The sequence below is a fragment of the Ceratotherium simum genome, chromosome X (assembly GCF_057802395.1).
Source record: "Ceratotherium simum simum isolate JZ-2026a chromosome X, ASM5780239v1, whole genome shotgun sequence".
NCBI lineage: Eukaryota > Metazoa > Chordata > Mammalia > Perissodactyla > Rhinocerotidae > Ceratotherium > Ceratotherium simum.
In genome coordinates, this window is record NC_141940.1 from 39,549,797 (window position 1) to 39,562,017 (window position 12,221).

The window sequence follows — 12,221 nt, forward strand, 5'->3', positions numbered from 1 at the left end:
TTTTCATAGTATTCCCTTATTATATTTTTAATGACTACAGAATCCGTAGTGTTATGCCATACTTCATTTCTGATATTGGTGATTGTGTCTCATCTCTTTTTATTTTTACCAGTCTTGCTAGAAGTTTGTCAACATTATTTATTGATTTTTTCAAAGAATCAGATTTTTATTTCATTTAATTTTCTGTATAGTTTTCCTATTTAAATTCCATTGATTCCAGCTCTTTATTATTTCCTTCCTTCTGCTTGCTTTGGGTTTATTTTGTTCTTTCTCTAGTTCCTTGATGTAGGAACTTTGATTATTGACTTGAGACTTTTCTTCATTTAAAATGTAAGCATTTAGTGTTATAAATTTCTCTCTCAGCACTGCTTTAGCAGCATGTTACATATATCTGTATGTTATATTTTCATTTTCATTCAATTCTACACATATTTTTAAAATTATTTTTGAGACTTCCTCTTTGATCTATAGATTATTTAGAAGTGTGTTGTATAATTGTATAATTTCCAAGTGCTTAGAGACTTTTTTGTTGTCTTTCTCTTCTCGATTGGTAGTTTGATTCCAATGTGCTCAGAGAACAGACTCTGTATGATTTCAATTCTTTTAAATTTGTTGAGGTCTGTTCTATGGCCAAGAACATGGTCCCTTTGGTAAATGTTCTGGGGGTGCTTCGGGGAAAAGTGCATTCTACTGTTGTTGGGTGGAGTGTTCTATACAAAGAGATATACTTTAAAACACTATGAATACTCACCAAGATAGACCACATTCTGGGCCATAAAACAAACTTTAACAGATTAAAAACAATAGAACTCACATAATGTGTGCTCTTAGACCACAATAGAATTAAATTAGAAATAAATAACAAAAAGATTACTGGAAAGTCCCAAAATACATGGAGATTAAACAACATACTTCTTAACAACACTTGAGTCAAAGTAGAAATCTCAAGAGAAATTTTTAAATATTTTGAACTAAATGAAAATAAAAACACAACTTATCAAAATTTGTGGTATGCAGCAAAAGCAGTGCTTAGAGGGAAATTTGCAGCATTGAATGCATATAGTAGAAAAGAAGAAAAGTCTAAAATTAATCATCTAAGCTTGCACCTTAGAAAACAAAAGAAATAATAAAAATTAGAGCAGAAACCAATGAAATTGAAAACAAATCAATAGAGAAAACCAATAAATCAAAACTGGTTATTTGAAAAGATCAATAAAAATGATAAGACCCTAGCCAAGATAACTAAGAAAAAAATAGAGAGGACACAAATTACTAATATCAGAAATGAAAGAGGGGCCATCACTACACATACTATGAACATTAAAAGGATAATAAAAGAATACTAGGAACAACTCCATGCCCACAATTTGAAACCTAGATGAAATGGACCAATTCCTTGAAAGACACAACCTGCCAAAACTCCCACAGGAAGAAGTAGACAATCTGAATAATCTATATCTATTAAATAAATTGAATTGATAATTAATAACCTTCCAAAACAGAAAGCACCAGGCCAGGCCCAGCTGGGTTCACTGGTGAATTTTACCAAACAATTAAGGAAGAAATTTTACCAATTCTCTACAATCTCTTTCAGAAGATAGAATGGAGGGAATGCTTTCTAACTCATCCTATGATGCCAATATCACCCTAATACTAAACCAGACAAAGACATTACAAGAAAAGAAAACTATAGACCAATATCTCTCATGAGGATAGATGTAAAAATCCTCAACAGAATATTAGCAAATCAAACCCAATAATGTATAAAAAGAATTCCACACCATGACCAAGTGGGATTTATCCAAAGTATGCAAGGCTAGTTCAACATTTGAAAATCAATTAACATAATCCATCACATCATCAGGCTAAAGAAAAAAAAATCACATGAACATATAAATATATGCAAAAAAAGCATTTAAAAAAATGCAACACCTATTATTTGTGATAAAAACTCTCAATAATCTAGGAATAGAGGGGAACTTCCTCCACTTGATAAAGAACATCTACAAAAAATCCACAGCTAACATCATACTTAGTGGTGAAAAACTAGAAGCTTTCCTACTAAGATCAAGAACAAGGCAAAAATGTCCCTTCTCATCACTCCTTTTCAACCTTGTACCAGAAGTCCTAGCTAAGGCAATAAGACACGAAAAGGAAATAAAAGGTATACAGATTGTAAAGGAAATGACAGATGACATGATTGCCTATGTAGAAAATCCAAAAGAATCAACAAAAAACTCCAAGAACAAATAAGTGACTAAAGCAAGGTTTCAGGACACAAGGTTAATGCACAAAAGTTTGTTGCTTTCCTATATACCAGCAATGAAAAAGTGTAATTTGAAATTAAAAACACAATACTGTTTACATTAGTACCCTCAAATTAAAATGTTTAAGTATAAATCTAACAAAATCTGTAGAAAATCTGTATGAGGAAAACTAGAAAACTCTGATGAAAGAAATCAAAGAAAAACTAAATAAATGGAGAGATATTCCATGTTCATGGATAGGAAGACTCAATGTTTTCAAGATGGCAGTTCTTCCCAACTTAATCTATAAATTCAATGTAATTCCAATCAAAATCCCAGCAAGTTATTCTGTGGATATTGACAATATTGAAGGAGAATAACAAAGTTGGAGGACTGACACTACCCAAATTCGAAACTTCCTACAAAGCTATAGTAATCAAGACTATGTAGTATTGGCAAAAGAATAGACAAATAGACCAGTGGAACAGAATAGACAGTCCAGAAATAGACCCACATAAATATAGTCAACTGATCTTTGACAAAGGAGCAAAGGTAATCTTTTCAACAAATAGTGCTAGAACAACTGGATGTCCATGTACAAAAAAAAATAATCTAGACACAGACCTTATACACTTCACAAGAATTATCTCAAAATGGATCACAGATTTAAATGTATAAAACAAAATATACAACTCCTAGAAGATAACACAAGAGAAAATCTAGATGACCTTGGGCATGATGATGACTTGAGATAAAACACCAAAGACACAATCCTTGAAAGAAAAATTGATGAGCTGTACTTCATTAAAATTAAAAACTTCTGCTCTATGAAAGACAGTGTCAAGAGAATGAAAAATAAGCCACAGACTTGGAGAATATATTTGCAGAAGACATATCTGATAAAGGACTGTGATCCAACATATACAAAGAACTCTTAAAACTCAATAATAAGAAAACAAACAACCAGATTAAAAAATAGACCAAAGAACTTAACAGACATCTCACTAAAGATGATATACATATGGCAAATAAGCATATGAAAAGATGTTCCACATCATATGTCATCAGGGAAATGCAAATTAAAATACTAAGTTACCACTACACACCTATTAGAATGGCCAAAATCCAGAACACTGACAACACCAAATACTGGCGAGGATGTGGAGCAACACGAACTCTCATTCGTTGCTGGTGGGAATGCAAAATGGTACAGCCACTTTGGAAGACAGTTTGGTGGTTGCTTACAAAACTAAACATACTCTTGCCATACTATCCAGCAATTGTGCCCCTTGCTATTTACCAAAGAAAGTTGAAAACTTATATCCACACAAAAATCTGCACACGGATGTTTATACCAGCCTTATAATTGCCCCAAATTGGAAGCAACCAAGATGTCCTTCAGTAGGTGAATGGATTAATAAACTGTGGTATATCCAGACAATGGAATATTATTCAGTACTAAAAAGAAATGAGGCATCAAGCCATGAAAAGTCATGGAGGAACATTAACTGCATATTACTAAGTGAAAGAAGCCAATCTGGAAAGTCTACATACTATAGGACTCCAACTCTATGACATTCTGGAAAAGGCAGAACTATGCAGAAAATAAAAAGATCAGTGGTTGCAAGGGGTTAGAAGGGAGAAAGGCAGGAATAGGTGGAGCACAGAGGACTTTTAGGGCAGTGAAAATACACTGTATGAGAATATAATGGTGGATAATTGTGATTATATATTTGTCCAAACCTACACACATTTTGTTTATGATGTTAGGAAATTCCTATTTAAATCTGTTATTTTAGCAGACAGTCTCTTTTATATTATATTTTATTTATGTTTTGTACACATGTCTCAGCCTATTTTGTGGGCTGTGGTTCTCATGCTAGTTTAATTTTCAGAGTCTTTGCAGTGTTGTTTTGGTCTGGTTGGTTTATCTGATGTCATTAGGGCTTCCATTTGTCCCTGATCCTGTTGCCTGAGGGGCCAGAAGGGTTTCCTCAGGTCAGGCTGCTAGGTGTCTGTCAGTGGAGGTTTGGTATTGTGGGACACTCCTGCTGGTACCCCTGGCTGGCCTGGTGTCTCTGTGCGGGAGAGGAGAGTCTCAGACCCACAGAGACAAAGAGCCTTCTGGAACCAGGCACTTGCTGTGGCTTCATCCCTCTTGTCTGTTCCACACTCCCACCTCAGTTCCTCTAGGTGAAAGTAGGGAGTCTTCAGCCCAGTGGGGAAAGATAATGCTTCCTTTGTCTACTATTGTTGGTGAGGCTCCTGATAATTCCCCCTTGCCAGTGATGTTGGGCTCACCTTATGTCAAAGGGACTCCCATTCGATCTGGGGGAAGAATGAGCCTCACTGGGTTACCCTCTGTTGCTAGGTTGGGATCAGCAAATGTCAGAACTGGGTATGCATCTTCTGTTGGGTGGAAAGACATGACACCTTACCTCTGTGTTGTTCCCAGGGTCCCAAACCAGTCTGCTTTTTTCTTACCATCTTTCAGAATTCTCCATTGGTTGTCTCTTGCATTATTTCCAGGGACAGTTTATATTTGTGCTTAGCAGGGAGAAGCAAGGAGAAACAGGTCCACACCATTTTCTCCAGACCAGAAATCTCCCTCAAATTTTAAGAGTATAAAAGGGTCCTGAGAACACAAAGTTTGAGAACTGTTGGCCTTACAAAAGGGTGAGCTGCCCATATGATTTGGAGGAACATCAAAGAGCCACCTACCCCAAAATCCAGCCAACCACTGCACTTAAAATTCTCCATACTATACAAGCATTTTCCAAAGGGCTGTGATAGGGGAAAATACTTTGAGTAACACTACAGAGGCATTGGCTCAACTGGTTAACTGGTTATTATCCATTGCAGAGTCAGAGAGTATAGAATTTGTCCAGGATGGAACGTAAGACTGTGAGATAGGTATTAGAAGAAAAAAATCAAGATTAAGAGAAGCTGTCTATGCTGCAGGGGGGGCTGGAGTGAGAGCTAAGGGTTACAGACAAGGGGTTTGGGTGGGATGAGGACACAGAGATCGTGGGAAGGTCAGAAGAAATAGTACAGAAAGACAAATTCCTGGCCCTCCTCCCAATTTTGCAAACCCAAAGGCTTCTTTAATTTTATTTTTATTGCTTAATGACAGCAGTCAGGCAAAAGGAACTCAGGGAATTGACAAATATTTTGAAAGATTAAAAGAAAAAGCAAACCAGTGGACTGATTACCCCTGGTTTCCTGGATTCAGTAGCCTTGTTCTCTGTCTCAGCCAGGCCACCTGGTCCAGCTGCTTCTTGGCCAGAAGTTGGCTGCTTACATGGCAACCGATGTCTTGATGAATTAAGAGAAGTGCTTTAGGGTAGACACCAATGCAGCTTCCATGCAGTTTCCCTCTTCCCAATGTTTTCCTTTCCATGTTTTCCTGGTTCCCATTATGCCTCCCAAGAAAACAAAATTGGCCTGCAGAAAGCAGCTCCTCTTTCCAATGGAAACTTAGTTGGAGAAAGCTAAGTGGCTCTCTCCTGCCCTCAAATAGTCCATCTCATTTCTCCTGGAACTTAGCCACACCTCTGGCTATGCCCAAATGATGACTTCCAAATGTCTTTAAAGTGTTCAAAATAAAAAGGATAGAATGGGGATATTTTGGCCATTAAAGTTCCCAGAAACTTTCCCCTAAAAACAAAGATTTTTGAGATATTATTTGGCCATTATTTTTGTCCTCTATTTTGGGTCCCAATATCTGTTATGGGATTGGCTAATGGTGGGATCTTATGACCAGGTAAGGCCAAATAAATAAACAAAACCCTTTAAAGGCTGCTCTTGGCAAAAGTGCTTAAAGGCAGGGTAAGGACAGTTCTCACACAAGACAAACTATGGAAGAGTCTCTGGTGCCTATCAATGAATATCTGTTGAACACCTATTTTGTGCCTCAAACAGTGCTAAACACTAGGGAAACGATAATGAACAAGACAGACACAATCTCTGCCTGCCATGTCAATGCAGCAGGAAGCCATTTATAGCACAGACTAGAATAAGGGCAAATGAAAATCAAAGATTTGGGAACTATAAATCCAATTTAAACATTTTCAACATTTTTTAATAGAAGACATATAAATATGTAAATAATTTGAGATCTGTAAAAGCTCAACAATATCACCTTGGAATAAGGATGGTAAGCTCCAAATCTACCATGAGACAATATATTTTTAAGACTACTACTCATTGTCCTGTAACGAGGTAACAATTGACAAGGAACTATCTCCAGACCATTTTATTGCCCAGATTCCCAATTCTCAGCACCATAATCAATCTTTAAATTCTGAAGAAAAGATGGTTTTCAGAACTTGTCCATCCCTAATATAGTGACAATACATTTCAGAGCTAAGAGCTATATATTTCCAGATGAACTTTTTTAACATGTCACATCATTCAATTAGCGCACGTTACTTAGACCTCTGAGATCATCCTCTAGCCCAGCACTGTCCAATAGAAACTTCTGTGATGATGGAAATGTTCTATCTCTGTACTGTCCAATTCAGTAGCCATTACCCACATGTGATTAAGGAGCACCTGAAATGTGACTAGTATGACTGAGGTAATGAACTTCTAATCTTATTTAATTTGAATAAATTTAAATTTAGATAGCCACATGTGGATAGCGAACAGTGCAAATTTAGTCTTAAACTGAAGGTGATTCTGTGAGTGTCAGGGGAAAAAAAGTTCTCTTCCTTTGGATTAATTTACTCCAAATTGAGAAGTTATTTAAAAATTGAAAAAGTCAGAAAAATCTCTACCTTAACTAGACTGTGAATAAATAGAAAAATAAAGACTAGTACCTCATTTAAACAAAACCCAGGATTGCAATTTCACACACTGATCTGGCTGAATTAAAAAAAGAAGAAAAAAACGCACATGTGGTTGAAATATGTGTGACTGCTTTTAAAAATCAGTACATATTATTAAAGGAAAATAATCCACAGTGTATACACATAAATTAATCAACACTCTAAAAACATTTTAAATGCCTCGTATTTTGGTAATGATTGCTCATTCATTTATTTAATGCCTCCAATGTGGCAGGCACTTTGCGTATAAGGGGTTTGTTATTCTTCTAATATACCACAGCAAAAATATCCCCCAGATAGCCATATTTAAGCTGATGCATTTAAAGTGATTTAATTTCCAGCAATTTCATGTATAATTGCTTCATTTTTGAGTTAGGAAATAATATAACCAAAGGATCACTCACTTTTTGGATTTGACTGCAAAACCAAAGTTAAAATATATTACTGCTTTAAAATGCATAGCACATACCTCCAGAAAATGAAAATATTAACATATCTTTCCAACAAGTGGCTAATATATATTACAAGCACCTAAAATGATATGCATGAACTTTCTGCAGAAGATATTTTTGATTAAAATTCTTTTCCTGAAATGGAATTTAACCTAAGACTCCCTAAGAAGTCATCAGAAAGATTTTGATTAAAATAAAATCTGTCTTGCTTAGTTGTACAAAAAATTGATTTTAAATATGTATGTGAAAATCATTTCTGGAAATTTGGGGCTTGGGAAAGTAATTAATTCTTTTATTTTTCCACCTTTATTGAGATACGATTGACACAAAATATTGTGTGAGTTTAAGGTGTACAAAGTGTTAATTTGATGCATGCATATATTGCAAAATGATTATCACCATAGCGTTAACTAACACTTCCATCACATCACATAATTACCATTTCTTTTTTGTGGAGAGAACGTTTAAGATCTACTCTCTTAACAACTTTCAAGTATATAACATAGCATTGTTAATTATAGTCACCATGCTGTATATTAGATCCCCAGAACTTATTCATATTCTAACTGGAAGTTTGTACCCTTTGTCCGACATCTCGCTATTTCCCCCAACCCTCAGCCTCTGGTAACCACCACTCTACTCTCTGTTTCTATGAATTCAAGTTTTTTAGATTCCACGTATAAGTGAGATCATATGGTATTTGTCTTTCTCTGTATGACTTATTTCACTTAGCATAATGCCTTCAAGGTCCATCCATGTCACAAATGGCAGGATTTCAGAAGGTAATTCATTCTTTCAATAAACATTTCCTATGGGCCGACTATATGCCAGGCACCATGCTTGATACCAAAAATGTGACATTCCTCCTGACGAGGAAATAAGTCCAGGTAGCACATCAAATTGCACACTGATGGAAACATTACCAGTTTCCTCATAGCCATATCTGGATCAACTGATGGGCACTACTAATACCAGTTATAGATTACTGAAATCTTTCTTTCTCTGACTTCCATACATATGTAACCACAGCAAACAACAATATATTACACCATATTTTCATTCCATCTGCTAAACGCACACAAGCATATTTTGCTTTGGGCCAGCTAGATTGTATATGTATAGATACACAGTATACACTATAGGCCAACAAAACCAGTTATAAAATAATTTAAGAACAAAGGCTCTGAAGTATTTATTGGTCACTCTGATTGGGCCTTGTTCTAAAAGTCACAATCAAGCAAGATTGTGACATCATCTAAGTAATTTTTTAAACAATAAAAAAAATTGTATACAAGGTGTAAACCCAATTTTGTAATGTAATATATCTACTTGCAAAGGAAAAAAAAAAAAAGAAATTCACCCAAATCTCTAGTAAGATCACTGGTGATTTTTATTTTCTTATTTATACATTTCCATATTTTCCAACCTTTCTACAATGACAACTCATTAAATTTATAATCAGTAATAATTATATATATGTTAGTTACAGTAGGAACTACTCTTTCAACTGTTCCAAAACTGGTGTCTAGTATAGGCCAGAGTAAGGCTTCACACGGGGACGTAAGTGTTGACTACAGGTGTAATTTTAGGGGGCTGGTACAGAAGGCCCAGGGGCAACCCAATTAACTAATGACTGGAAGCTCTTTAAGAAGGGACAAAGACTTCCACTGTCTAAAGTTAAGGTTTAAAATGAATATTCCTGGGGGAAAGGAAAAATAGTAACATTTGTTTCCACCAGAGGGGAAACTGAGAAAGGCGGCTTTTTCCAGCTCTAAGTCCTGATCACTGGATACATGCAGTATTGCCTTCTAGTGACTCCATAGAACATGTATGTTTAAACATTTAGTAATGAACATTTAGAGAACTATTACTAAATACCATATGGTTTTGAAAAGTAACACTTTTTTACTATAAAAGCAGTATAATAGTATTTGTAGAAACCCTGGAAAATATGAAAAAGCTGGAGAATAAAATAAAAATCATCTATAATCCCATCACCCCAAAGTAATCACCATGAGCACCTTGGAACATAATGTTCTAGCAATTTATTCTAGGCATATGCGTGTGTCCTGCTTTTTCACTTAATATTTTAGCCTGAGCATTTTCTTATATCATTAAATATACTTAGTAAACCTCATTCTAATGACTGCTTAGTATTACTAATGGCTTAAAAATATCAATATTATTGGCTTAAAAATATCAATATTAGTGTAAACAATATTATTGTATATACCATGGACTTAACTTATCATAAGAACAGATTCAAAATGTATCTGCTATTAGAAAAAACTAGCCAAGGGGTTTTCTGAATTAGTGATCTCTCCCGGGTCTAACCAACATCAGGATTTTGTCTCTAGAAATGATTTTGTTCTGCTCAAATCCCTAAAAACACCCATATTGTGCACAACCAATAAATCACTCACATATTTTTCAAAACACAATCTTAGGCTTGGAAAACTGCAACCCCTTAAGAACTGTTAGCAAAGCATGGCAGGCCCTCTGAGCCAGGTCTCTGCCTGCTGTAGCAAAACGAGCCGATTACAGAGAGCTTAAAGGGAACACTCAAGTAAGACAGAGAAAAAAGTACTCTTAGCACAAACTTCAGCTTCTGAGTGAATTCATCTGTTCACCTTCCAAACTAAAAAAAAGAAAGATAGTGTGATTTTCCTGAAATTTAATTCAGAAGCTACATAAAATAATGATCTTTACAGCATGGCACGTATTTGCTAAGCAAGATATCTGAAACTTATTTTACTTAGCATACTAATCACAATTCCTTTGAGAGGAGGGGAACATTCTACGTAAAAATTTGCGATTTCAGTTTAAAAGGAAACTCTATTCCCAATTAGCTTTGATGGTTTGGAGATCCTTTCCTTACCTGCAAGGCAGTTTAGGATCAGAAAGACCTTCCAAAATGCGAACACCATTGTGTTGAGGTTCGTTGAGTGCTGCCAGGGGCCAGTAGCTTGCCTGCGCTAGGCTGAGTCTCAAACTGGCTTCTTCAATCACACCGAGGTTTGCCAGGCTTATCTGCCGGCATCACCAAGCAAACAAGGCTCTTTGGGCTTACTTATTGGGTACAGACCTTTCTCAGAGCAGATTTGTGTTTCTTTGAAACACTTTTCATGGGGCGTTTCCTTGATATATTTGCTACTGTGTTAATAATAAACCCACATATTTAAATTCTTCAAGCTCTTTGTACACAGATTCTCTAAGTTTTATTGTTTAAAAATCAATCTTATTAAAAAGTTATACTTGGGGGGGAAAGATGTAGTTGGAAGAGAGCCTATGCAAATAAAAGCTGACAAGGCTAATTAATTTCAAATATTTCCATAAAAGTCTTACAGCATTGATTCACTAACCTCCTTTTACAAATTAGGTTACTAAATTGGTAGGATTTTCTCAGGAGACATGGTTCACAGGAAGGGCACAGGGGTTATGAAGTAAAAAGCATTCATTTCCATGTGAACAAACTCTGGGCATCTCACTCTCTTTTGAAGCCCTGGCGGTTCTCACTACCTGGCAGTAGAATGAATCGCATGCTTAAGTCTTCCAGGTTAGAAACTCTATAGCATTTATTTACTAACTTAATTTTGCCAAATCAAGTGAATAAATAAATGCTTTAAGACTTCCAATGGATGGGTCTGAATTGTTGCAGAATTAGGTTACTCAATAGGTGTTATAGGGTTTCCTTGGAAAAGGAGTTCACTAGGAGGGAATGGCAGGCTGCACAGGTAAGAAGCCTTCACGTGAACAGAGTTCCTCTCATGCTTAAGTTACCCTGAGATACATAAGGGCCTCCTCTGGTTCTTCCCATGTGATCTCTAAGTCCTGCTGTTTCCATCTCTACAATGGCTCTCAGATTTGTGCCTTCTCCAATCTGCTGCTTCCTTCCTGGTCCAGTTACTCAGCTCCTCACCCCTGGCCTACTGTAGCAGCTTCCTAAATGGTCTCCCTGACTTCTTCCTCCTTCATGCTATATACCAGCCACACACCAATGTTCCAACTCTGAATAAGCATCTTCAATAACACCATTATGGACTCTTTCATCCAGTCCAAAGTCCTTAATCTGGATTCCGAGCCTTCCAAGATCTGGTCCTCACCTACTCTGAACTTTAGTCATGTTAAATCATCCACTTGAAAAATGCTGTCAAGATTTATTGCCTCAAAGTGTTCAGTCACATGAAATATGTGCAAGTTTCAGTGATACGTTTCATGAAATTTAATTTACAGGAAATATTTGACCCCATTTCACCTTAGCCAAGCCAATTTCCCACTGCTTCTTGGAAAGCCATTTTGCTTCCATCAGGCCTGATTCGTTCTCGCAGCCTTCCTTGTCCATGCTCATGCCGATACTAAACCTTGGCTCCAGGTGACTTTCATCACTATTAAAAAATTTCTCCTCCCTCCTCTTGTTATCTAAGTATATTCTTAACACAAAACCGTCATATTGTCCTATGTGAAAATTTCAATGAACCTACATACCACCCCTCTCTGAGCTCCCCTTTGGATGACTTCCCATTGTACCTAGAACCAATACCCTACAGTTGGCGCTTGATTGCTCTCCAGTAGTTTCCTATTTATTAACTGAGTCTCCCCTAAATCCAGTGACTGTGAGCCCTCCAGGCTGGGAACAGGTCTTCTACAGGAAATTCCCAACTTAAGAAAGGATGTTCCCCAAAATGTATTGGTAA

General features: G+C 36.3%; 1 protein-coding gene across 1 annotated transcript in view; it reads right to left on the reverse strand.

Moving 5' to 3' along the window:
- The window catches only part of VSIG1 (V-set and immunoglobulin domain containing 1), a 34,739-nt gene extending 24,278 nt beyond the window's left edge, over positions 1-10,461 (reverse strand). The window contains exon 1 of the mRNA XM_014795356.2: positions 10,406-10,461. Coding sequence (XP_014650842.1) covers positions 10,406-10,454 — 49 coding nt within the window. The 5' untranslated portion in view covers positions 10,455-10,461. The remainder of the gene's footprint in view (positions 1-10,405) is intronic.
- Positions 10,462-12,221: the final 1,760 nt, after the last annotated feature.